The 27,834-nt window shown below is 47.7% G+C and overlaps 1 protein-coding gene across 1 annotated transcript in view; it reads left to right on the forward strand.

Annotated features, from left to right (window-relative positions):
• Positions 1 to 53: 53 nt before the first annotated feature.
• The window catches only part of ATP10D (ATPase phospholipid transporting 10D (putative)), a gene marked incomplete in the record, with an annotated part of 126,159 nt that continues 98,378 nt past the window's right edge, over positions 54 to 27,834 (forward strand). The window contains 1 exon segment of the mRNA XM_014591909.2: positions 54 to 245. Within this exon segment, the coding sequence (XP_014447395.1) occupies positions 224 to 245 (22 nt within the window).

Below are 27,834 nucleotides of genomic sequence, written 5' to 3' on the forward strand. Positions count from 1 at the left end.
CCGCAGCGGGGGCGGCTCCGCAGCAGCGCGGAGGCCGGAGGCGGAGAGGGTGGGCGAGCAGGAGGTCGTGGGCTCGGGCGCCGGGCTGGAGGCTGAGTTTAGGTGCCGAGTGGTTTGTACTCCCTGAAGCCAATGGCCGACCTGCAAGCGTAATCCGCCCCAGCGCCTCGGATGCGAGCGGGTCGCTTTCTGGCCCTCAGGGACTCGTGGTCGTCATGCTGTGATGCGCGCCCGGCGGGGACCTGGTAAGAAGTGAAGGCGCGAGCCCCGGCCACCCTCTTCCCTTCTGCTCCTCCGGCTCCCCTCCCTGCTGTCTCCCCTCTCCCCGTCCTGGGTCGTGCAGAGGTTTGATGGCAGGAATCAAAACTAGAGTTCTGGGCTCTTAAACTAAAGCAGAGAGACAGAGACAGAGAGAGAGAGAGAGGAGCGATCACACACACTAATTTCAGTCACTTGATTTCTGAAGGAATTACTTTATTCGGAATGCTGGATCTTATAGAAAAGTAGATCGCGCACACGCACGCGGGCGCGCACACACACGCGCGCACCTTGGTCATCTCGTGTGAAACCCAGCAGTTCGCGGCCAGTGTTGGCCACCTGCCCCAGAGGTGGTACGGAGAAGTGTTGAGAAGTCAACCTGGTTACTACACCGCGGGCGTGATCCCTCAGGAAGAAGGTGTTTGTGTTGGAGCTCGCTCAGAAAGAGTTGCCAAAGGAGTGCTACCAAAACGCCGCTTGCTGGCAAACACCGACTTTGAAAAACCTGGTTGTTATTTGGGGCACTCTTCATTTTACATTCAAAACATGTCATTACACTTGACCACGTGCGCAGGGAGCTGGTGGATCTCCAGTCTGGGAGATCGCGGTCACTTGGGAGCCTGCGCCCTTGGGAAGAATAAACTATTTCCAATATGATCTAAACCAGGCCAAACTTTCTTCATTTTTTTTTTTTTTAATTCCAGGCTAGTTCTTGCAAGGAGGAAAACAGCTGTTTTCAAGGCTCAGAGCAATTCTGACTCTAATCAGCCTTGAAAGGTGGACTAGCACAGAAGGGGGTCTTTACCCACTGGTGTTACCCATCAGCCCTTAGCCCGGACTAGTCACTCACCTCATACACATCTTCATTGACTTGTGAAGAGTGAAAATGTGGGGGCCAGCAGGTGGGGTGGTGGTGAAGGCACTGAAGCCCTACACCGTCAACCTCAGATAGAGCCCTGGACCCGGCAATTTGAAAATCACTGTGGGTGCCTACCCTGCAACGGCCAAAAATCCCAGGAGGGGAATGGAGAAGGGATTGTGGTGCCCCCCCCCAATTTTTCATTTTTCCTGTGTCTGTCTCTTTCCAGGAAACACACATGGCCTTTGGCAAAACAAACAAGTGTTAAGAGTAGAAATGTGACACATGGTCCTTCTAACAGAACCTCACTCTGGGTGCCAGTGCGAACCCCCACTCTAATTCACTCCAAGAAGTAAAAGCGGCTTCTTCTGGATTGGTTTCTATTCTCTTTACGAATACATGTTACTGACCTACCTTGAGATGGGTGTTGATTTATTTCCTATAGAGCATGTGGTCCCCTGGTCAGACAAAGAAAAAGGGAAAGTGAGAAATCACCCCCAGGGGGTGGCCAGGCTTCAATCCTTTCTCCCTGTTTTTCCTCTCTGGAGTTTGGGAACCTGCACATCAGAAGGGACATTCAGGCGGAGGGTCCAGGACTCTAACCTGAAGTTGGTAGCCCTGTGGCATCCAGCAGCCTTACTCTCCCTAGAGGGTCCAGGACACTGAAGTTGGTGGCCCTGTGGCATCCAGCAGCCTTACTCTCCCTGCCAGCTTTTATCACAATGACAGTATGCTTTTCATCCTGAAACAGAATTTAGCAACATTCAAAATTTTTAGGAAGTTAAGTCACGTTGTAACTGCTAGTTGAACCTTTGTTAAAATAATCTCGGCTGCTTGAAACAGGATGTGGGGGGAGCTGGAACTTGGTGCAGCAAAAACAATACTTTGCAGACTTCCTAAGTAGAATTGAATAGGATACCGTTTATTCTGATGTTGCAACGAACTCAAGGAGAATACTCAGAACGTTAGTGTAATTTATAATAGAACAGATGATTTATGTTAGACAAGTGTACTTTCGAAAATTGATTTCAAAATTAAGGGTTAATGGGACCAGCAGATGGCATAATGGTTGTATTACTGGTTGACCATGGTTTGAGTCCTGGACCTGGCGGCTTAAAACTCACGCCGGATGCATGTGCACGTGTGTCCGAAATCCCGAGAGAGTGAAGGGATTGTGGTGTGGCTATCCCCCCGGGGGGGGGGTGATTTCTTGCTTTCTGTCTATCTTTGTCTCTCTGGTGAGCACATGCACCCTTTAGTAAAAAAAAAAACTCTTAAAAAAATTGGGCACCCCAAATTCTAGAACTGTAGAAATACAAGAGTACTTCCAAATTTCATGAAGAAAAAAATAGAATTAAAGTAAGAATTTATTTCGGTGCAAAAAAAAAAAATTGAAATACACGCATAGGTTTTTTTTTTTAATAATACACATTTTCCATGAACTTTTTCAAGACCCCCCCCTCCCCATTGTAAAGTGCTGTTGTTGATAAACCACCCACTTCATAGTAATTTGTGGCAGCCCAAATAGAATACAAAATGAGAAAGATGCATGCCCTTATTAAAAATGTTTGAGCCAGCCAGTGGTGTGGTAAGGTGGGTGGATCCCACATGATCTATCGTGTAGTTCGAGGCCCGGACCCAGCAGCTGGAAAGACACGCCTGGTGCATGTGCGTGTGTGCGTGCACCCTAAATCCCGAGAGAACCGAGAAGCGATTGCAGTGCGGCTATCCCCATGGGGAGTGCTTTCTTACTCTCCCCATCCTCTGCAAGTGCACATTCCCTCTAGCAAATTATAAAAGTAAAGGAGGAAAGAGAGATATAAATGGGTAATTCATAAAGGAAAAAGCTTGAGGCTTTGCTTCCCAAGGTCAGAGGTGAAGCTATGTTACCCTCTCAGTAATCCAAGAGTCTTCCCTAGCGGGACGGTAATCATGTTATCTCGGCAATAAACTTGGAAAACATGGGCCACCCAGTGGTGGTGGTTTAGGTGGCTGGAACCCGCAGGGCTGACTACATGGTTCAAGTCCTGGACTGAGTGGCTTGAAAAACAAACCAGCTGCTTGTGCATGTGTGCCAAGATCCCCAGAGAAGTGGAGAAGAGATTGTGGCCGGGTCACGCCCCGGGGGTGATTTCTCACTTTCCCTTTCTCTCTGTCTCTTTCTGGGAGCACACACTCCCTATAGCAAAAACAAGCAAGCAAACGAAAACGTGAAGTGCATATTAAAATGCATGAGTTTGCTAGGAAGGCTATACAGTGGTGTGGAAAATTGTTCTTGATAGAAGTGAAGAAAAGCACTTACAAAATGACATCCGAGTTTTGAGACAAACCCAAAATCAACCTGTGCACGGAAACTAACTTACTAGTAGGAAATAAACCGAATATTAGTAGTACTTTTGGCTAGTGAGATTACAGGCAATTTCTGCGTTTCCATGGTGTTAGTCTGTAGATTCTAAAATTTCTATGACAAATATATTTTACTTATCAGGGTGGGGTAAAGTCGTTTTTAAAAATTATTTATTATTATTATTTAAAATTTGTTATAGGGCATGCACACACACCAGAGAGACAGAGAGGGAAGGCGAGAAAGCAAGCTGCCAGGTCTGGGACTCGAACTGTGGTGGGCCATGTGGGAGTCCAGTGCCTTCACCAGCACAGCACCTGCTGGCCCCGGAAGTCATTATCGTAGCAGGGCAATTTGTCTTAGAATGAAGAGCCCATAGGTAATATAGCCTATCTCCTCTTTCCCAAAGTCCCCACAGCCTCCCTTATTATGTCTAATTTTTCTGTCGTTGTCAGAAGGTGCATGCGCTCACTAGAGAGAGAGAGAGAGAGGAGAAGCACCCCGATGGGGCATGATCATGCCGCCAGTCCTTCTCCACTGCCCATCACGTCAGGGTCCTGGGCGCTCACTCACAGGCACCCAGCTTGGGTTTCAAGCTGCAGCCAGGACTCCACCGCAGATGGCCACGTGGCTTCCCCAGCACAGTACTTAACCACGCGCTGTGGGACTGGCCAGTTACGTGGGTGTCATCGATGGCGGGCCTCGTTTCTGAATTACGTTTGCTGGCGAGAACATTGGGATTATAAGGGAGGTCACAAGGTAAATCTTTCACTTACAATCACTCTTCCACTCTCAGCCTTTTCTGAAAGAATAAGTAGCGTCGGACTGATTAGAATCGTACTTCCCTTTCATTTCCTGTTGGTCACGGCTGCTGGAGTCTGGTGCTGATAGGCCAGAATGAAATACTCCTTAGCTTATTTTTCTAAAACCTTATTAATCTGAAGGCCTTTTCAGATGAGGGCGGTGACTACAACTGCCTTTCTGTGAGTAAAATGAAGTTGCAGGTTCTCAACTCCTTCGCTTTATGTGGGCTAGGTAAGAACTATCGCACTTTCCTTGGTGATGAGGAGAGTAAAAATCTGTTTCGAACTGTCCCAAATGTTGTGAAATCATGTTCTTCAATCAATTTATAGTGCTCATAATTGCTTGGCACGATTTCAAAACATTCTAATTTCCATCAGACTATAATAATGTAGAGAGGGTGATAATTACAAATCTCAATTATAATCTTCTTCACTTAAAGTCTTTCTTAGAGAGAGGCTCCCAAAAGTTTTCGTCACAGATTCTATGACCTGTGATGTGCCTAAGCTAAGAAATCAATATTTTGACTTTGCCAAAGTAGAAAAGTACCTGAATTTGAAGCAGTATTTTACTTTTGGGGGGCATGAATGCACACACACCCGGCATGATTTTCAGGCCGCCATGTCTGGGATACGAACTCTGGTCGCCCATGTGGGAGTCCAGCACCTTCACCATGACACCAGCTGCTGGCCCCACAGTATCTTACTTTTAAGATCCCTAAACCAGGGCCGGCAGGTGGTGTGGTGGTTAAAGTGCTGGACTCCCACATAGCGGACCATGATTTGAGGCCCAGACCTGGTGGCTTACTTTCTCACTTTTCCTCTCTCTCTCTTTCTCTCTGTCTCTCTCTGGTGAGCATGCATGTCCTGTAGCAAGTGAAAACAATAATAATACATAAAAATTAAATAAATAATTCTTTAAAAAAATCCCTAAACCAAGCACTGAAAAAAAAGTAAAATTCTATCAATGGTAAGAGAACTTTGAAAAAGAATTCCTACTCTTGATCCCAAACTGGCCCTCCTTTTCCAAATTGTCACATTGTGTTTGAGCCAGGCTAGGGCTGGAGAGGGAGGGTGGTGGCCCCACACGCCCGGTTGTCTTCAGCCCTGTCTGCGAGATCAGAATCTGGATGGAGTGAGCCGGGCTGGCGTGGCAGGGTGTGTAGCACGTGATGCAGCAGGTGGCAGGCGAGCGCAGGAGTGGGCCAGAGACCCAGTTTGTAGCTTTTGCAGCCCTCAGGGTTACCACTGTCACAGAGGGGTTACCACTGCCAGAGACAGCCTGGAAGGCCCTGGTGGCTCCATTCCTTGTTAAGTTAGTAACTCGGTTCTGAGGCATGTATGCAGCGTTTCCACTCAGGGCTCCTCCCTGCTCTCCCCATACCAGTGACTCTTTCTTTCATACTTCTTGCAAAGACATTTTTTTTTTTTTTACATTTTTGTCATAGGGTGTGCAAGCTCACTGGAGAGAGACAGAGACAAAGAGGGAAAGTGAGAAATCATCTCCCCAGGGCAGATGGCCATGGCACAGTCCCGCCTCCATTCTCCTCTCGGGATTCTGGTCACTCATGTATATGCATCTGGCGTGAGTTTCGAGTCTCCAGGCCCGGGACTGGAACCATGGTCTGCCATCTGGGAATCCAGTGCCTTAACAGACATGCCACCTGCTGGTCCCACCAAGAAATCTTTTAAATGTTTTATTACATCACTCTTCTCAAAGGTCCTCCATGACTCATTTCCTTTTTTCTTTTTAAAGAACTATGTATCTAATTTTATTTATTTATTGTTATTCTTCAATTTGATGAGACAGAGAGAGAGAGAGAGAGGGAGGGAAGGAGAACGAGAAGGCAAGCCGCCAGGTCTGGAACTCCAACTACTGTCGGCCACGTGCGAGTCCAGCACCCCAACCACATGCTATCTGTCAGCCCCATGACTTGTTTTCTTTAAACTAAGGACAGATTCTTTATCTTAGCCATGAAGAACTTCAGTATAGTCCTAACAGATTTCCATCCTCATTTCTCATTGCTCCAGCCGTGTTTAGATTGACTACTCAGCGTTATTTAACACAATTTCCAGCCTCGTCTTTATTTAAATCTCTTCTTAAATCTGTAAATCTCTTCTGTAAGGATCCTAGATGCTTCCCAGTGGTCACCCAGAATTCTTTCCTGGTCCCACCACAGTGATGCACACCATAGACCCTGTTAACTCCGGAGGCTGAGGCCACGTGGGCAGCCTGGTGTGATTCCCAGCCCAACCTGTGTGGGACTAAGACTTGTCCTCTTCTGGGAAGCTTTTCCTTCTTCCTTTCCACCCTCTGACCACTCTGTGCCTTCTCACAGCACTTCCTATTTCTTTATATTCATACGCTGCATGATCCCGCCAATGTAATCTTTTTATTGAATTAAGGATTTTTTTCCTTTTTTTTTTTTAGAGAGATTTTTGCTATAGGGTGTGTGCTCTCGCCAGAAAGACAGAGGCAGACAGAGAGACAGAAAGCGAGGGATGGCCACGCTGCAATCCCTTCTCCTCCATTCTCCTCTTGTGATCTTGGGCGTGCATGCACATGTGCCGGTGTGAGGTTAAGCCACCAGGTCGGGGACTTGAACCATGGTTGACTACATGGGAGTCCATCGACAAGACCATTACGCCAACTGCTGGTCCCTTGACTTAAGGATTTTGACCTGCTAGGACTCTTAGTTATTCCCGAGTGCTCAGTGCTGTACCTTGGGTGAGATAAAAGAAATGAACCAGGAAATAAGCTCCGAGGAGGCAGGTGTCCCGCTGTTTGGCTCCTGCTTCCTTGGGTGTCCGTACCCACGGCTGGCACACGGTAGGATGAAAGCGTGGCAGCGCTGAGCAGGTCCTGTGCGGAGGCGGTGCACTATGCAGCGCGTCTCCTACACGCTCGTGTGAAGGGGCCGCCGTCACCCCATGTCCGTGTTGGGAACTGCGGCTTAGAGAGCTGACCTGACCGCAGGTGCATCTGCCGCTCTGAACCCAGCGGACTGTTTTATCAGCACGGAGTCTAACTGTGTGTGTGTGTGGGGGGGGCAGGGGGGGCATTGATGAAGGTATTGGAACGGACCATTTATCATGAATTCATTTTATCATTCCAATGAGGACCATCAACCTCTTTTATTTTAAATAGAATTTTTGCTGTAGGGCGCAATGTTTGCAGGAGACAGAGAGAGAAAGTGAGACACCACCTGGAGTGAGAGGGGGCAATTCCTTTTTTAAACTTCTAACATTTATTTGTATAGTTTTTTTTTGAAGGAAGAGAGAGACAAGCTCCCTCACGAGGGTCAGATGCCACGACTTCCCCCATCCCTGGCCTTCCCCTACCGGCTAGCCCATGAGCACCTGTGTGTCCCCGCCATGTGCAGACTGACCTGGAGCGGAACCCTGGCTTCCCTCTGGCGTCCAGCATTGCAGAATATCAACCAGCGTGGATCCATGGCCGTGGGCCGCATCGGCTGCTTTTCAATAGCATTCAGTTACAGTCTCTCCCTGGAGAACGTCGGTGCTATACTTAGCAACAGCAAGCTTTAGAAGCCTCAGGGAGAATTTAAATATCTGGGTGAAGATGATTTAAGTAATTGGCGTATATAATCCATGCTTCCATTACAGTAAGTCATGTGCTGAAATATTTTTTAACCATTGTGTAATAATACTCCTTTGTGAATATTTGCAACATATTTTAAGTCACTTAATAGCTTCTGAAAGTGAGCCTTTAAATAGGTTTTGGGAATCCATTATGCTGAAATGTCCTTTTTATAATGCAGCTAAAATAACTGAAGCAATTTCCATCTGTCTTTATCACTATCCAAGAATGCCCAGTTCTTTAAAGAAATGAAGATCCGATTCAAATGTTAGTCTTTGATGTTTCTTCGATTCGTATTTAGAACTCGGGTTAACAATCTGTAAGAGAGCTTTAGAAAACGTTTCATGTCGTTTATTGATACAACCTTTTAGTATTTTAACTATACAATTTTACAGTGGCTGAATAGTTGCCATTTTAGCTACAAATAACCGACCCCCCCATTCACTGCTCTCATTTCTCTTATAATTCCTTTTTTAAGCATACTATTCTCTTGCTTTTTAAAAATGTCTGTGATTGCTCATATAGAAAATAATTGCACTATATTTTGTGTATATGAAAAGCAGTGATTCCACTGATTTTTTTTGAGAGTTTTTTTTTTTTGTTTGTTTGTTTGTTTTTTTTTTTTTGCTGTAGGGCATGTGAACTTGCCAGAAAGACACAGAGAGACAGAAAGCAAGAAATCACTCCCCAGGGAGGATGGCCATGCCGCAATCACTTCTCCTCCATTCTCCTCTCGGGATCTTGGGCACACACGCACACACACACACACACACACACACACACCTGGCATGAGTTTAAGCCACCAGGTCCAGGACTCGAACCGCAGTCAACTACATGGGAGTCTAATCGACATAGCCATTTTGCTAACTGCTGGTCCCGTTCTTCTAAGGAGCTTCGAGAGCACCAAGGCAGTTAAATCCCTTATCCCTTGCTGGAAATGTGTTGGTCAGTTTACCCCGTTGCTTCCCGAGGGGCGAGGACAGTGGTTTCAGAGTGCTGCAGTTCGGTCCCGTTACGAATCTACTAGAAGCAGCAGAAACAGTGGAGATGGGGTCCTCATTAGGAATGAGGCTCTTCTGACCCCTGAGGTTTTTTCCCTCCATCGCTTTTAATATACTGAAGTAAAAAGCAGTGCAGGTGCTTAGCTACAAATACTTGAAAATGTAACGGACATGTTATTGAGATTTAGAGATTGCTTTGATGTCTGGAAATACACGTGCCTTAGGTAACCACCACCCGGCCCCCACACTGCCCTTTCAGGGAGCTGTATGGTAACTGTCTCCGTGCAAGCAGTGCTCACACACTTCCCAGGGTGGCAGGGTTAGCCCTTGCCAAACCTAAAATGCACTGCACCAGATAACCAACATTCTAGGGGGAAAAAAATCAATATGCAAGTCGATTCATTTTGAAACAAGCTAAATGTGAATATGTTGACAAAATGACCCATAAATGTAACCCCAGAATTATTTCCTGGGCTCAGACCATTTGATGGCCTAAGGCTCTGAAATTCTGAAACATTACAGTAGGCGAGAAAAAAAATCAACAATGTAAGGACCAGCAGTTAGCGTAATGGCTATGTCGCTGGACTCCCACGTAGTTGACCGTGGTTTGCGTCCCGGATCTGGTAGCTTAAAACTCACGCCAGGCGTGTGTGCATGCGTGCCCAAGATCCCGAGAGGAGAATGGAGGAGAAGGGATTGTGGCATGGCCATCCCCCCTGGGGGGTGATTTATCGTTTTCTGTTTCTCTGTCTCTGTCTGGCGAGCACATACGCCCTGTAGCAAAAAAAATACCTCTAAAAACAACAACAATGTAGCATGTACTAATGAATGCAAGAGGTTTCCTCCTTCAGAAAGTCAAAACCAAGTAAGTATATGTAGTAAAGTAAGTAGAAAACTGCCCTAGTCACAGTGAACCACACAGCTAGACTATCGACTGCTGCATCATCTATTTATTCAACACGTCTTTACGGAGTGCCTACTCTGCACTAGTGTCTAATCCAGTAGTTAATAAAAAAGACAATGACAATAGACCAAGCTCCCTATCCTCCAGTAGCTTATATTCTAGTTAGCAGGAAGAATGAAAACAAACAAGGATAGGGAGATGCCGATTAATAGACAGTTACCGGGACATGGGGGAACCTCAGGAAGCATCCTGACAGAAGTCATTAAACAAGAGTGCACACCATATCATTCCATAAATATGAAGTTGTAAAACAGGCAAAAAGCCCACAGCCGTAGAAATCAGACTGGGGGGCTGGCCCACAGTACGGCAGTTGGGTGTTGTGAGTTGACCATAGTTTGAATTCTGGCCCTGGCAGCTTGACAAACATGCTGCGTGTGTGTGTGACTCCCAAATCCAGAGAGGGTGGAGAAATGGAGGAGAAGGGAGTGCGGCATGATCAGGCCCTACTGGGAGCACTCTCTCTCCCCCTCCCCCCCCACTCCACACTGAATGACACACAGTAAAGAGACTTCAAAAAGTGTGGAGAACAAAATGACAATATGATTGATGCAAAACATCTTGAAATTCATACGTAGCTTTTTAATAATACATACTTTCTATGATCTGTTTAAAGACCTCTCGTATTTGCCTTTTTGGAGGAGCTTATATATCTATTTAAGCATAATTCAATTCTATAAACAATTCAGTATATAAGTTTCTTTCGTATTAATCCAGTACAACGCTGAGTCTCGTGGACTTGGGTGTGAACACTCTGCAGTGTTGAGGTGGCGTGCTTGACTTGCATTTTATGAGATGATTCTTTAGAAAAGATAAAAAGAAAAAAGAAGGAAACAAAAGATTTAAAGAATCGTGTCTTTTTCCTGAATCTTAAATGCAGAAGCTACACATTAACTTCCATGTAATGTGGGGAGCCAAAGAGGAGACGTGAGGAATGTGCAGGACGTGACCACCAGCATAAGACCAGGGTCTTTATCCGGACATAGCCTTGGGTGGCTGGATTGTTGTGAGCAGAATGTTTTGGGGTTGTTTTGAACTGAATGTTCCAAAGTACTGTTATAACAACCTGATACATTCAGTAAAGACTTAAAACCTTACATCACAGAAGTCTCTGGAATGTGTATAGATACTAGCAATAAAGTACATTCGGGGCCGACCAGTACTGACCGGCAGTCCTCCCATTTCTGTCCTGTCTTCTTGTCTTTCTTTAATCCTCGGCCCCCAACTCAGGAACTGCTCGCTGTTGGCAGGTCCAACAATGTAAGCATTTCTATACCCTAAATATAGGCTTCATAGTTACATGATGTTTAATCGAAATTAAACTTTTAATTAAAATGAAGATCTAGGGCCAGCCCCATGGTCTGGTGGTTAAGGGGGCCAGATCCCACATGGCTAACTGCATGGTTCAAGTTCCGGCCCGGTGGTGTGAACATACTGGGCATGTGTGTGTGTGATCCCAAATCCCGAGAGGGTGGAGAAATGGAGAAGAAGGGAGTGCGGCATGATCAGGCCCTACTGGGAGCACTCTCTCTCCCCCTCCCCTCCCACTCCCCACTGAATGCATAGGCCCTCTGGAAAACTTTAAAAAATGAAGCCAGCAGGTGGCATGGTGGTTAAGGTGCTGGACTTCCACATGGTCAACCATGGTTCAAGTCCCAGTCCTGGCAGCTTGAAAATCATGCCAGGTGCATGTGTGTGCATGCCCAAAATCCCAGGAGAAAAATAGAAAAGAAGGGTTTTGAGTGTGGCCATCCATCCTGGGGGAGATTTCTCACTTTACCTCTCATTGCCTCTCTCTGGCAACCACATGTGCCTTATGGCAAAAACCTTTAAAAAAAAACAAAGTTCTATTTCCTGTTTCTATATATGTTCCTGGTGGCTTGAAAAACACACTGGGTGCATACATGTCCATGCCCCAAATCCCGAGAGGAGTATGGAGGAAAAGGAATTGTCACGTGGCCACCCCTCCCCCCGGGGTGGAGGCAGGTGGTTTAGTCTCTCTCTGTTTCCAGCAGGTGAACATGCCCTATAGCAAACTAAACTAAACTAAACTAAACTAAAGGAAGGAAGGAAGGAAGGAAGGAAGGAAGGAAGGAGAAGGAAAATAAAATCATTCTGAATTTTCTGTTTTAAGTTGCTAATCCTTACTGTCATTAAAGTATTTTTCCTGGGTTGAGGACGCCAGATCCCACATGGCTGATCAGGGTTCGAGTCTCAACCCCAGTGAACTGAAAACTGGCATTCCCAGAACCCTGATGGGATGGAGAACTAGAGAGGAAAACTACTGTAGTGTGGCAACGCCCCACAAAGGGTGCTCCCCCACCTGTCCCCGCTCTCTCATGTATGCACACATACCCGCCAGCGTTAAAAACAAAATGCTTTTCAGGATCAGCAGTTGGTGTAATGGCTATATCGCTGGACTCATGCATAGTCAACCGCGGTTCGAGTCCCCGACCTGGTGGCTTAAACTCACACTGGGCTCATGTGTGTGTGTGTGTGCCCAGGATCCCGAGAGGAGAATGGAAGAGAAGGAATTGTGGTGTGGCCATCTTCCCTGGGGGGTGATTTCTTGCTTTCTGTCTTTCTGGTGAGCACACGTGCCCTATAGCAAAAAACAAACAAAAACAAAACGCTTTTCCTGCTTGGCAGAAATATGGCCGTGAAACAATACGTGCTCTTACAGCTCTAAGAATGGCTGCCGTTCGTACACGTCTGCGCCAGAGCTGGTCTTCTGTGTTGGGATCTTACGTACTGTCTTCCTGAGTCTCAACAACCCAACACAGTGGGTATTGTCATTACCATTTTCCTGCTGGGAAACTGAGGTCATCAGTCCCACCAGATTTTGAACCCATGACTCTGACCGAAAGCTGCATTCTTTCCACTCTGTCGCTCAGCCCTCACTTCAACAAACGTGGTGACTTGCTCTCACCCAGGGCCTCTCAGCCCATGCTCTGGACGTCTGGGGCTAGGCAGTTCGTTGCCGAGAGGCTGACTGTGTGTGGTAGGCCCGTGTCCACTGCATGCCTGTAGCCTTCACACCACAGACGTCTCCAGACGTTGCCCAATGTCCCAGGAGGGGAGGCAAAGTTGGCCCCATCTGCAGTCAGAGTTACATCCTTATGAAGGTGCATGGACAGGAATGTGGGAATGCCCATGAAACCATCCTCATCCAGAATGAAGGGGCCTTTGGCAGCTGGACAAAGCCACATGACTGAACTTCTGGAAACCCTGACCGCATCCGTGTGGGGTGTGTTGGTACGCAGGGCCATGGGTGCTAAGCTCTCAGAGGAGAGAGTTTATTTAAAGCACAGGGTCACCTATAGGAAAACCGAGTACACAGTATGTAAGGATTTGCAGCCCACATGAAATTGTTTTGGTACCTAAAGGGATAAAACTTACAATGTCTGAGAGAATAGGTTCCTCAGAACTTCCTCCCTGAGAACTTTCAGAAAATGAAACTTAAGTATCTCAGCTATTTTTAAAACTAGGTTCTACTCGTTTGGTTTCCCTTTTTATGTCTTCCTGTTGCAGAGTCTTGTTTGTGTCCGTTGTAGGGTACGCGCGCTGGTTCTTCATGGGAACTCTGACTTAGCGGGCAGGATGGAAGCCACAGAGAGCTACAGTGACATGCACGGCAGAGCGTGTCCTGTCGTGCCTCAGTGCATGTAAACGTGGTGAAGGTGGCCTGGGCTCTCCTGCCCAGGGACGGCTGGAGGTTTGCTCATTCACCCACATCTCCATTCCGGACATAGTCATGGGAAGTCCACTGTGCGCCTGATACCAAGAGCGACAGAGATCCTTGCTCAGGTGGAAGAGGTACACAGCGCCGAATTACAAAGTCAGAGTCTGTATTGTTGAAATCACATGAGACGTTAATGAAAGTCGAGGTGGGGGGAGAGCAGTAGACGACAGGGCATCTGTGGCACTGGAGGTGGTACTCAATTACCGTGGGAGGCTGCAGAGAGATTTAAATGGTGAAAAGGCCGGGGTCTAACGCGGGTTTTCCTAGGACGAGGCTATGGTGTTGCTGGGGAGGAGTGGATTCTGGAGGGACTTTGAGGTGGTGCCCCAAGTTGGCTGACAGGCTGGATTTGGGTGGGGAGAGAAAGCCCACCTAAGGACCACCAAAGGCCTTGGGGCTGAGCATGAGTAGATGGAGCTGCCTCAGTTGACTGGTCAGATCCAGGGAGGAAGCAGGGTGGGAGAAGGGTGTGAGGAGCCTAGTGCCCTGTCACTCTAGAGATGCTGCCTGGTAGGAGGACACAAGTCCTAGCCTGCTGGCCCCGAGAGAGGTCTCCCAGAGGGCAGTTTTGTGAGGAACTTGGGGAAGTTCTCTTTCCCATGGCTTCAGTTTTCTCAGTAAAATAGAAACAAGGTCATTGGCAGAAAGAAAGATCGAAGGGAGACAGTTGACGTTAGGAAAGAAAGAATGGCATGAAACTGTTGTGTACATGCACGGGGGGTGACAGGACTGCAGAGTGGCTGTGGTTGCTGTGCCCGTCAGTTCCTGCTTCTCCGTCAAGAGTTTAAGTGACACCGACCATGGAAGCTGTGTGTTTCTCGCCAGCTGCTGGTTGCCATAGGGCATGTGTGCTAGAGAGAGACAGAGACAGAGACAGGGAAAGCGAGCTGTCACCCTTTGGGAGGTGGCCACACTGCAATCTCTCTTCTTCTCTCAGGAGTTTGGGCATGCACATACACGTGCCTGGTGTGATCTTCAAGCCACCAGGTCCAGGACTTGAACTGTTGTCCGCCACGTGGGAGTCCAGGACCTTAGTCATGATGCCACCTGCTGGACGCCTCTCCAGCTACTTTCAACCTGAAGTTCTGGAACTGAACTTAGCGAGATTTAGATAGAACTGACTAGAATATAATCAGGGTAAGAGTTTTGCCAAGAGATAAGCCAGAGAGGAGCTGAGGGTTGAGCAAACACCCAGGGAGGGTTATAGTAGGGACCGTACACTGAGACCGGGAGCGGGGACAGGAGACAGCGTGAGCAGGTGTGGGAAGATGGCTGACCGTTGTGTATAGATGGGGGCAGAGGATGTGGGGTCAAGTTAAAAGTTCATTTCATTTGGGTAAGCTGAATCACACTCTAAATACATATAAAGAGTGGCCAGCAGGTGGTGTGGTGGTTAAGGTGTTGGACTCCCACATGGTCAACCACAGTTTGAGTCCTGGACAATGAGGCTTGAAAGTCATGTTGGGCGTGTGTGTGTGTGTGTGTGTGTGTGTGTGTGTGTGTGTGCGCTCAATCCTGGGAGGAGAGTGGAGGAGAAGCGATTGTGGTGTAGCTGTCTCCCCACCCCAGGAGTGCATGCATGATTTTTCACTTTCCCTGTCTCTGGCTCTCTGTCTCTTTCTTGGTAAGCGTATGTGCCCTATTGCGAAAACCTAGAAGAAGTACCTATAAAGAGTCTTCTATTGATTACTTCAAATAAATAAGTGCTTTTCAGATGAGTAAATGCAAATATTAAAACTTATTTGTTAACTGTTTTTTTTTTTTAAGAGGTTTTTGCTATAGGGCACTTGCTCTCTCCAGAAAGACAAGGGAGAGAGAGAGAGAGACAGAAAGCGAGAAATCACCCCCAGGGGGAATGGCCACGCCACAATCCCTTCTCCTCCGTTCTCCTCTCAGGATCTTGGGCATGCACGCACATGCACCTGGTGTGAGTTTAAGCCACCAGGTCCGGGACTTGAACCGTGGTTGACTACATGGGAGTCCAGTGACATAGCCATTATGCTAACTGCTGGTCCCAACATTTTTTTTTTTTTAATGAAGTATGCCTTTAGTATTTTCCCCTGACTTAAGTTCAATTTTTTTTTTTTAAGAGATTTTTGCTATAGGACGTGTGCACTCACTGGAGAGACAGAGACAGAAAGACAGAAAGTGAGGAATCACTCCCTCACCCCAGAGGAATGGCCATGCTGCAGTCCTTTTTCCAGTCTCCTCCTGGAATCTTGGGCATGCGCACACACACACCCGGAATGAGTTTCAAACTATCGTGTCTGGGACTGAACTGCAGTCAACCACGCGGGAGGCTGCATGCCTCCTGCCCGCTCCCCGTCCCAGTGTCCGCCCCGCAGCAGAAACTTCCACCAACATTCGAGGTGCCCTCACCTCTGTGGCACTGAGTCGGACTTGAGCAACCTCTTGGGTGGTTACGGAGCCTCTGTGCCACTCGGGTGGTTTCTTAAGCACTTGGGACCTTGGTTTCTTCATCGCTAAGTGGGGATAATAATATGTACTTTGTTGTAAGGATTAATGCTAATGAGTATTTATCCATGGCACGGAACTTGCATACTTTTATAAATAGCAGATATTGTTAAGATCTTAGGGTTATTGAATTAATAAGATCCTATTAATGTGAATAACCAAATCTCAAAATGATGTTTTCCTATCATGTCAATAAAAAGTACTTCAGGAATGTCTAGGGTTCCCAAGCTCAAAATGGTATTAAAGATGGCGACTCTCAGGATTTTAATGTACATTTACCTTTTTTCCAGTTTTAAGACCAGATTAAGGCTTAGCTTAGCAACAGGTTGGTAGCCAACACCTGCCATGTGGAAACCACGCAGCAGACCACAGGTCTGGGTACCCTGGCTGGCTGCATGTGCCTCGGTGCACATACGTTTGTGCAAGCTCCCGGCACGTGGAGGGACGAGACCCTGTCGAGGATGCTTTCCTCTCTCTTTCTCTCACTCTCTTGTGCACGTGCATGTCCTATCATGAATACAAGAAACTTTAAAAAAAGAAAGAAGATAGATTAAGGCACATTCATGGTGAGACTTTCTCTCTCTTTAGTTCCGGTAGCATGGAGGATACATACACAGCCGTGACCTTGCGCCTGCCGCCTCTTGCTGTTTTTGCTGTAAGGCAGGTGCGCTCACCAGAGAGCGAGGGAGAGGAGAAAAGCACCCCTCGAGAGAAATGGTCCCACCACACTTGGTTCTCCTCCTCAAGCTGCTGGGTCCTGGGCTCAGACACGGGGTCAGCCATGTGAGAGCTGGCTGTCAACTCCCAGGCCGTGGGACCAGCCCTTACCTGCATTTCGCTAGCTGAAAACAGCTTGGAGTCTAAGCGTTCGTGGCAGATTACTCACTTGGACGTGTGGTTCCTACAAGAACAACCTAAGGTCTGTTGAAGAGAAGCATCGAAGCTTTCAGGGTCTGGAGGGGCTGTCTGTTTCATCAGCTTGTAAGGACGTACATGGAAGCGTTATGCCCCAGCAGAGAATTAAGCTGATTCCGTGTGCGTGTAGACAGTTAAGGGCGGGCAGCTTTCCTGGTATAAAGCAGTGCATCTCAGCAGTGTGGCCATGTCTCCTGCTCCATCCTGTGTCCCGATTAGCATGTTCTAACAGCTCCAGCGCACTCCTTGCTGAGGGGCCTCCTTCCCTGGCCCAGTGAGAGGCTGCCTCGATGCTGCCAGCAGCGGGCTTGCTTCGGTCTCCCCAGCAAACGTAGGGTCTTCCAACGCACGGTCCTCAGGGACAGTTGCTGAATCTATTAGGAATGAATGAGCTTAGTTTAAGCACTCCTTTTTTTTCTTGTTCTTCTCTTTCCTTTTTTTTAGTTTAAGCACTCTTTTCTCAAGATGCATAAGGGCTATGTGTGTGAGTTGACCTTTTCTCACGTAGAGTCTTAAAAATGACAAAACTATCGGAGGCAGCAGATGCTATGGTGGTTAAGATGCTGGGCTCTCATGGCCAACTGGAATTCAAGTTCCAGACCCGGCAGCTTGCTTTCTCGCTTTCCCTCTCTGTCTTCCCCTGGTGAATGCATGTACCCTATAGCAGATTAAAAGCTAATAATAATAATAAAATAAATAAATCTTTAAAAATGAGCAAACTAACAAAATAAACAGGTATTTGTTAAAGGTACAAGTAAAATATAGTATGACTTAGCTTTTTATAAACTTAGCACTTCTCATGATAATACTAATTATCAAAAGTAATTACTCCAGTGTTCTGGGGGACATATTACCCTCGCCTGGCTTCTCGTATCTATCTAAAATGCAGATGGCGTACTCCTACTGGTGATGAAATTCAACGAGTTCTATTAACAGAAGATAATAAGGAGCACTCAACCCCAAGATGACTGTCTGGTCCCGCCTACCCAATGGAGACACTGAGGATTACGTAACCTCCTTATTCAAGTTTTTCATCATTTTTCCCCTAGACAAACCAACCCTAGACCTCACGAAAGCCCATCTTAGACGTGTCCTCTTACACCGTACTTGTCTTAGTTCCCGAAGATTCTGCAATGTGAGGAAACTCCTTCGTCAGTAGATAGCAGGGGGAGAGTTACCAAAGGAACCAGGCCAACATGTCTCTAAGCACCGACACGGCAGAGATACCAAAGGTCCTACAGCCCTTGTCGTTACCGGTTCGGTGAGGACTCAGTCCCTGCGAGGTACTCCGCCTCTTACACAGAGCGTCAGAGGACAGGGTCACAGGTGAAACAGGCTGGCACAAGTCCAAGTTTGACCGGGGACCTCTGGCTTCAGGCAGGGCTTCCTGTATCAGGGCGACCAAGGAGACTCGTGTCACCAGCCTACAGTGAAGAGGGGTCTGTCTTAGTCTCAGGAACCTACGGCTACAACACAGCTCTGCTTTATCGATCCTGATCGATACTACACTTGATCTTAGCCAAAAGGCCTGATAGATACCTTCTTCATTTTCCAGGATTCGGAGGCTTTGAGAGCTTTGCTATTTTGTCAGTGTTTTCTCATCTTAGTGGAGAAGGGTACACATCTATCAAATAAGGACCATTGTTCTTCCTGGCTGAAATATTGGATACGTGGGGTGAAACTGATTGTAGCCAAATTACATTTTTTTTTTTTGAGAGCTTTTGGCTATAGGGCTTGTGCACTCGCCAGAAAGACAGAGAGAGACAGAGAGACAGAAAGCGAGAAATCACCCCCCAAGGGGGGATGGCCACGCCACAAGCCCTTCTCCTCCATTCTCCTTTTGGGATCTTGGGCACACACGCACACGCGCCCGGCGTGAGTTTAAGTCACCGGGTCTGGGACTCAAACCACGGTAAACTACATGGGGGTTCAGTGACACAGCCATTACGCCAACTGCTGGTCCCGTCTGTAACCAAGTTCAATCTGCAGAAGGAATCAGAGCTTAAGACCTCATTACCAGTTCCAGGTGAGTTTCGCATAAACGAGACTCTCACTCTCCTAGTTAATTCTGGCCTAGGTGGGGATCTGTTGCAAAGGGGTGGGCCACGTACACCACCTTGGCTTCCTGCACACAGGAGAGGGCCTTTCCAGTCACAAGGGATGCCCCACACGTGGTCCACCCCATTCCCTCCTTACATCCTGAAATAAAGTCGCTTAGCAGAGAGCCGTAGTTTTCAGACTGGTCCCAGGACAGCGGCACTGGCATTCCGTGTCCTTGTTCACCTGGGAGCAAGACACTTGTGTACCACCCAGACCTGCTGGATCGGGGACCCGGTGACACCAGTTCAGGGATCTGATGCAAGCTAAGTTTGAAAGACACAACCCAGAGCATCTAGGAATAATGGGACAGAGGAATGTTTTTCTCTCTTCGGCAAGTGAGCTCCTGTGTGTATTTGAAGTTGTTTGTTGGCGGGTGATAACTTCAGCAGTTTAAAAATACTAACTGGGCCCAAGAGAACTCATTACCTGGTATTTTCCTTTGGTAGTCTGCCCCGGTGCAAGCTTTTATTAAACATTCACTAAGGGAGACGGTTTTTGAGGCCTCAGTCTGATGTAATTACATTTGTACTTGATAAAGATCTTCGTGTGATCTATTTCTGTTACTCTGTTAGGGAAGGGTTATAACTTTTAGTGTCTTCCAGGAAAAAATGGTCAAATTGGAATGAGTCTAGCTTTAAGTGATCATATTTAATCATCTTAAATTTTATGTATAAATAGTATTATGTAGTTGGAAAGGCATGACTTTAGATCCAAAGATGGCCTTGAGACGGTGACAACACTTTCTTTGAACTTCACCATTTTTCTGAAAAATGAAAATCAAGTTATGAAAATGACACGACATGTCAGAAGTATCTGTGATGGTCATCATGGAAGTGTTAGTGCGACTCAGTGAGACGGAAGTGTTAGTGCGACTCAGTGAGACGGAAGTGTTCGTGCGACTCAGTGAGACAGAAGTGTTAGTGCGACTCAGTGAGACAGAAGTGTTAGTGTGACTCAGTGAGACGCAAGTGTTAGTGCGACTCAGTAAGACGGAAGTGTTAGGGTGACTCAGTGAGACGCAAGTGTTAGTGCGACTCAGTAAGACGGAAGTGTTAGGGTGACTCAGTGAGACGCAAGTGTTAGTGCGACTCAGTAAGACGGAAGTGTTAGGGTGACTCAGTGAGACGCAAGTGTTAGTGCGACTCAGTAAGACGGAAGTGTTAGGGTGACTCAGTGAGACGCAAGTGTTAGTGCGACTCAGTAAGACGGAAGTGTTAGGGTGACTCAGTGAGACGCAAGTGTTAGTGCGACTCAGTAAGACGGAAGTGTTAGGGTGACTCAGTGAGACGCAAGTGTTAGTGCGACTCAGTAAGACGGAAGTGTTAGGGTGACTCAGTGAGACGCAAGTGTTAGTGCGACTCAGTAAGACGGAAGTGTTAGGGTGACTCAGTGAGACGCAAGTGTTAGTGCGACTCAGTAAGACGGAAGTGTTAGGGTGACTCAGTGAGACGCAAGTGTTAGTGCGACTCAGTAAGACGGAAGTGTTAGGGTGACTCAGTGAGACGCAAGTGTTAGTGCGACTCAGTAAGACGGAAGTGTTAGGGTGACTCAGTGAGACGCAAGTGTTAGTGCGACTCAGTAAGACGGAAGTGTTAGGGTGACTCAGTGAGACGCAAGTGTTAGTGCGACTCAGTAAGACGGAAGTGTTAGGGTGACTCAGTGAGACGCAAGTGTTAGTGCGACTCAGTAAGACGGAAGTGTTAGGGTGACTCAGTGAGACGCAAGTGTTAGTGCGACTCAGTAAGACGGAAGTGTTAGGGTGACTCAGTGAGACGCAAGTGTTAGTGCGACTCAGTAAGACGGAAGTGTTAGGGTGACTCAGTGAGACGCAAGTGTTAGTGCGACTCAGTAAGACGGAAGTGTTAGGGTGACTCAGTGAGACGCAAGTGTTAGTGCGACTCAGTAAGACGGAAGTGTTAGGGTGACTCAGTGAGACGCAAGTGTTAGTGCGACTCAGTAAGACGGAAGTGTTAGGGTGACTCAGTGAGACGCAAGTGTTAGTGCGACTCAGTAAGACGGAAGTGTTAGGGTGACTCAGTGAGACGCAAGTGTTAGTGCGACTCAGTAAGACGGAAGTGTTAGGGTGACTCAGTGAGACGCAAGTGTTAGTGCGACTCAGTAAGACGGAAGTGTTAGGGTGACTCAGTGAGACGCAAGTGTTAGTGCGACTCAGTAAGACGGAAGTGTTAGGGTGACTCAGTGAGACGCAAGTGTTAGTGCGACTCAGTAAGACGGAAGTGTTAGGGTGACTCAGTGAGACGCAAGTGTTAGTGCGACTCAGTAAGACGGAAGTGTTAGGGTGACTCAGTGAGACGCAAGTGTTAGTGCGACTCAGTAAGACGGAAGTGTTAGGGTGACTCAGTGAGACGCAAGTGTTAGTGCGACTCAGTAAGACGGAAGTGTTAGGGTGACTCAGTGAGACGCAAGTGTTAGTGCGACTCAGTAAGACGGAAGTGTTAGGGTGACTCAGTGAGACGCAAGTGTTAGTGCGACTCAGTAAGACGGAAGTGTTAGTGCGGCTCAGTGGGACGGAAGTGTTAGTGCGACTCAGTAAGCACTGCTTGGCTTGCATGTCTTCCATCCTGGTCTTGATTTCACCCCTAAAGTGGATGGTTTGTAGAGTTGAGGACCTTGTGGATTTGATCAGCGTCTGTGAGTGAGTGGATGGAGTATCGGATAGGAAAATTAATACCCAGCCATCATCCAGGCCTGCTTCGGGGTAGCACTGAGCTCTTTCATAGCTATTCGTTTTAACTTCTTCCTTCCAAAACTCTAACTTAATTTTTTAACATTATGAATCAATACATATTCATTCTAGCAAAGACAGGATAGAAAACTAACAATCTCCTTGTATTTCCTCCTTATGCCCAGCTTACTATTACTGTCCCTAGCCTGGTGTGGATTGCTTCTTACAGATGCGTATTCCCACTCTTCAGCTGCGTGAGAACATGCAGGCACCCAGACGGCTTGTGCTATTGGGTGAGGGAGGCCAAGAGCAGGCCAGCTGTAGACCCAGCCAAGCAGAGAGCAGTAGAAAATCGACTTAGGAATCGGTGGTGCAGTAGGTGGTGCAGTAAGAACCCTCGGTCGGTGACCGCAGGCCTCTGTGTGGTGTGAGGTCCTCTTGCAGCTGCAGAACGTGGAAGGCAGTGGGGTCATCGTCCAGGCTTTTCTGACCTGGCAGACGCCTTTTTCTTTTCACCTAACAAAATATTAAGGGGCTACAGCTCCATGAGGAAGAAGAGGGATGGTGGGAACCGTGTCCCTTCATGGTTTTTTTTGTACCCTTTGCCCCAAGTTTTTGCCATAGGACATGTGTACTCGCCAGAGAGACAGGGATGGGGGAGAGGGAGGAAGAGAGAAATCACCCCACAGGAGGGATGACCAGGCCAATCCCTTCTCTTCCACTCTCCTCCCGCTAGACAGTTTAAGATCAGGGGACAGGCAAGGCCTTGCCGTGCCATCCCCTGGCAGGAGGACAGAAGAGCACATGACAGGAGGAGGGAGGAAGCCAGAGCACCTTCTGATCAGCACCCAGTGCCAAAGTATCAGCACCACCCGGTCGTGAGGGCAGAACCTTCAGGACCTAACCACCTCCTACAGAGCCCACCTCTCAACACGGTGGCATTGAGGATTACATTTTCAACCCCTGAATTTTAGGGGACACGGTCAAACCATAGCACCTAATAGACCAAAATGAAACTTACACTATGTCTAAGTGGGGGGCCAGCAGACGCCCTAGTGGTTAAGGCACTGGATTCCCATATGGCCGACTGTGGTTCGAGTCCCAGATCCCATAGCTTGAAACTCACAATGTGTTGTGTCTGTGTGCTGAGGGTCCCGAGAGAATGGAGAAGGGACTGTGGTGGGCCATTCCTCTGGGGGGTGATTTTTCACTTTCTCTCTTTCTTTCTCTCAGATGAACACATGTACCCTGTAGCAAAAATCTCTCTAAAACAAACAAACAAACAAAAAACAGAAAAAGACAACAACAAAAAACTCTAAGTTGTCAGTCTCTGAGTGTTTGAGCCCAGATCAGTCATTGTGATCTCTTCCTCATTCAGTTTTGTCAAAGCTGAATCATACTGTTTCCATTTCTCTGTTGTTTGCTTTTTTCCTTTTAGTTTTTGGTTATAGGGTGCTTGTACTCGTGGGGCAGGGAGTGGAGGGGTGGGAGAAATCACCCCTCATCCTTAGGGAGGGTGGCTAAGCAACAGTCCCTTCTCCATTCTCGGGATTTTCGTCACTCATGCACGCATCCCTCTCAAGCCTACGTCTGGGACTCAAACCGCAGTCAGCCACGTGGAATTCAGCACCCTGCCCTCCACACCACAGACTGGACCTGCCTGCCATTTGCTTTTTTTTGTTTGTTTACAACATGTAATAGTCATCAATAGGTCAATGGATAGAGAAATACCCGTTTTTTACAGATGCATAAAAATGTAGATACTTGCATGGTGGTCAGCCATTCTACACTGAAAGAATCGGCCTATTTCCAGGGTTTTGTGTCTACGTAAAAGCCACGACATATGTTCTTGTGTGTGTGTCCACAGTTGTAGGTGACTCGCCCGAGGAGCACTGTCCTGTCAATGTTTATGTGCGGCTGGTCTCCCGCTGAGTAGATAGGCTCATATTTCTTTGGGAAAATGCTGTAGCAATTCAGATTCTCCATGCCAGGGTCTGTTCCTTTCCATCCTCCCCAGCACTGGCTCTCCTTGTTCATTTCAGTTTTGGCAGATGGATGGATAAAAGTGGTATGCCCATGGCAGCTCCTTTGCAGTCCTCTGGTGGCTAGTGAGGGTGACTGTTTGTATTTCTTGGCCCTTTGAATCTGCTCTTCTGGAAACTTTTTATTCAGATTGTTTGCTCCGTATTTGGGGGCTTTTCTTTTTCTTTTTTCTTTCGTTTTGTCAGAGGGCATGTGTACTTGCAAGAGAGAGAGAAAGCGCCCCCTACTGGTCTGCAGTCACACCACAGTCCTTTTTCCTCAATTTCCCTGTCTTGGCAGGGGTTTGAGCACACACGCACACACACCCTGCCTGTTTTTCAAGTCACCTGGCCTGGGATTTGAGCTGAGGTCAGCCAAGCTGTGTCACAGGGCCAGGCCCCCCTTTTCCCCTTTTCACATGAAGTGCTTGGTGTGTTAAAGCTTCTAAAACGTCGCAGGCAGTGTGTGCTACGGTTGTCCCTTAATTTCATTTATGACTTTCACTGTATAAAATAGGTAGCCGATTGATACACAGGTTTAACTTATCTTTACTCTTGCCTAAGAAAGTTTTGCTTAACCATTGATAATAAAATATTACGTTAAATTTTTTCCAGTAATTTTACTATACTTTCACTGTTAATTTTTTTTTCTTAGTTTGCTAGAGGGTATGTGCCCTTGTCGGTAAGAGGAGAGTGACGGTGACAAAGCAGCCCTGGAGCAGTGGTCACACCGCAGTCCCCTTCTCATCCACCTCTCACTCCTTTTAGTGTTTTGGGCACGCACGCACGTGTGGCCGGTGTGCTTTTCAAGCCACCAGGTCTGAGACTATAACTGTACTGTTGGCCAGGTGGAATCCAGTGCCTGAGCCCCCGGCCACAGGCTGGCCCTACATTAAAGTTTCTAGTCTATCTGGGTTTTATTTTTTTAACGTGGCATAAAGTAGAATTCTTTTTTTTCTTTTTTCTTTTTTTTTTAGTTTCAGGATGGTTGATCATATATTCCAGAGTTATTAATTAAATTCTGTAAATGACCATTTCCCACTGAATTGAAATTCTCCTTCTGGGGCCAGCAGGTGGCATAGTGGTTAAGATGTTGGACTCCCACCTGACCCACCATGGTTTGTGTTCTGGACCTGGAGGTTTGGAACTCACACCAGGTGCTTATGCTTATGTGTGCATACCCAAAACCCCGAGAGGAGAATGGAAGAGAAGGGATTGTGGCATGGCCATCCCCTGCCTCAGGAGGGCTATTTTTCACTTTTTCTTTCTGTCTCTCAAAAAAAAAAAAAGAAAAAGAAAGAAAGAAAGAAAAGAAAAGAAATGAGACTTTTGCTCTGTTATGTGCTTATTTGTTTTCTGTGAGTTTTTTTTGAGAGATTTTTCTTGATATAGGGCGTGTGCACTCATGGGACAGACAGAGAGAGAGACAGAGACAGAAAGTGAGAAGTCACCCCTCAGGGGGATGACTATGCTGCAGTCCCTTCTCCTCCATTCTCCTCTTGAGATTTTGGGCACGCATAGACAGGTGCCTGGTGTGAGTTTCAAGCCACTGGGCTCGGGACTTGAACCACAGTCAGCCACGTGGAGGTCCAGCACATGAACTACTATGCCACCTGCTGGCCTCTGGGCGCATTTGTATACGGATCCACTTTTGGGGCCTCTGCAGTTGTTTCTGCTGCCACGTAACGAATTATCTCGCGTGTTCGTGCATAGTTCTGTCATGTCTGATGTCCAAGTACACGCGTGGCCGGGTCTCTGCTCAGGTTGTCAACCGCAGCAGCCAGGCTGAGCGTCAGTGGGGCCCCGAGGAAGCGCCTGTCTTCATCTCACTCAGGTTTCCGCAGAAGCCAATCGCTCGTGGTCGATGGGAGGACTGAAGTCTGTTTCTGTGTTGATGTCACTCCATGGATGCTCTGAGAGGCCACCCACATCCGTTCTTTGAGCTGTAGTTCACTTGCCTATGTGTGTGTGAGTGTGTGTGTATATATGTGTATATGTGTGTATGTGTATGTATGTGCATGTTTGTATATGCATGTGTATATGTGTATGTGTGTGCACGTGCGTATGCGTGTTTATGTGTGTGCATGTGTGCGTATGTGTAGGTGTGTGTGTATGTCAAGACCGTGCCTGGCTGTGTTGCAGTCCCCCTGCCTCAGTCTCCCAGCCAGGACTGCGGGCTCCTGCCACCAAGCCTGGCTTCTTTTTCTTTAAAGACCAGGTCTCACTGTGTTGCCAAGGCCAGCCTTGCGCTCAGATTGTCCTGCTCTGGCCTCCTGGAGTGCCTGGGGCTGCAGGTGCATAGCCCACTCGTGCCTTCAGGCAAGACTGGGACTCTCCCGAGGCTCCCATGTGGGCCCAGCCTACAGATGCATAGCCCACTCCATGCCTTCAGGCAAGACTGGGACTCTCCCGAGGCCCCCATGTGGGCCCAGCCTGCTGACCGCAGCATTTAGCAGTGTGCACCGCCCTGACTGGGCCTAACTTGTCAGTTGTTTTTTCTTTTAGTTGTTGCCATAGGACACATGCACTCACTGGAGAGAGACAGAGAGAGAGAGAGTGAGAAGTCACCCCCTAGAAAGAATGCCCCCACTGTAACCTCTGCTCCCTCATTTCCCCTTGGGACGGGCATGCACACACGTGCACCTGGCGTGGTCTTCAAGCCGCCGAGTCTGAGACTTGAGAGGTGGTTGGCTGTATGGGAATCCAGCGCCTTCACCACCACGCCATGTGCTGGTCCCTACTTTACCAAATATCATTGAGATTCTGCATCCGTACCCTCTGAGTGAATTTGGTCTATAATCGTATGTAAATCGTATAAACAAATTTACATACATACACTGGTGCACATATTTATTCGCTGACTATACATGATTACTTGCAGTATATCCTATTTTCCCTACCGTACAGCTGCCTCTCTGTGAACATGAACTGTGCTGTAAATTGGGTGTGTGCAGCGTTTGCTTTTTGTTAATCCCATACCCTGTTCCTGTCTCCTGGCTTTAACGTTGATAAAGAATCTTAATCTTTAGGACTTGTGTTATATTGATAAATGTTTAAATTCTAAGTAAAGTGCTAATACCAATGCATCAAAGCAAAGTAGCCTTTAAAAAGGTATTCTGGGGGCCGACAGGTGGTATGGAGGTTAAGGTGTTGGATCCCACGTGGCCAATCACAGTTTGAATCCTGGACACGGGGTGTGTATGTGTGTGCATGCCCAAGATCCTGAGAGGGGCAGGACGTGGCAGGACAGAGCACAGGGTGCCGTCCAATGTCTACTGCGTGGACCCTCCCACCTTTCTCACTTGAAGGTCAAGCTGTGCAGTCTAGAGGGTAAACGGAGGCAGAGGTGGTGGGTGGGTACGGCTGACCGGTCCTCCAGAAAGAGAGGGTCGCACGTGCACAGGAGCAGCGGGTGCTGGGCGTGGCGATGTCCCTGCTAGGCCTCTGGGGTATTCATTAGATCACACACTCGCGGTCCTGTACTCTTCCAAATCCTCTAGTTTCAGAATCTCTGGGGGAGCAGCCTGGGGAACTGATTAACGGGGTCCCAGGTGATTCAGCTGCACATGAGAAATGTCCGTTCGTGGTGTACTGCATGGCGTTCTGATCTGCGTGCACGCCGTAGACTGGCCGAAGCCAGCTGATGGACGTAGCGTCCCCTCACATACTTAGCATGTTTATTTTTTGTGGTGGGAACACAAACGTGTTCACTCTCCTCTCTGAGCAAATAGTCTGCATGGTTACCACGGTGTGCAGCAGAGCTCTCAAATGCACTCGGTGCCCAGCCGAAATTCCCTGGCAGTTCTGCTTTCTGTCTCTGTGGGGCTGGGAACGTGGACTGTCCACTCCCGCGTACACTTTCCACTCTGGCAGAGCCAGGCACCCCGTGTCCCCCGTGTGTACGGTAATGTGTTAGGGGAACCCGAGGCCGATTCCGTGCATCCCCGCTGGTATTTACTCGGAGAGAGGAGAGGATGGAGGTATGCGATGCCAGTCGTAAGGGTACGAAAGGTTTTGTAGAACTTGTTTCAGTTACCTGCCTCTGTGCGTGCCTGTGTGTGTGTTTTCTAG

Source organism: Tupaia chinensis, unplaced genomic scaffold, assembly GCF_000334495.1.
Source record: "Tupaia chinensis unplaced genomic scaffold, TupChi_1.0 Scaffold000054_1, whole genome shotgun sequence".
NCBI classification, from domain to species: domain Eukaryota; kingdom Metazoa; phylum Chordata; class Mammalia; order Scandentia; family Tupaiidae; genus Tupaia; species Tupaia belangeri.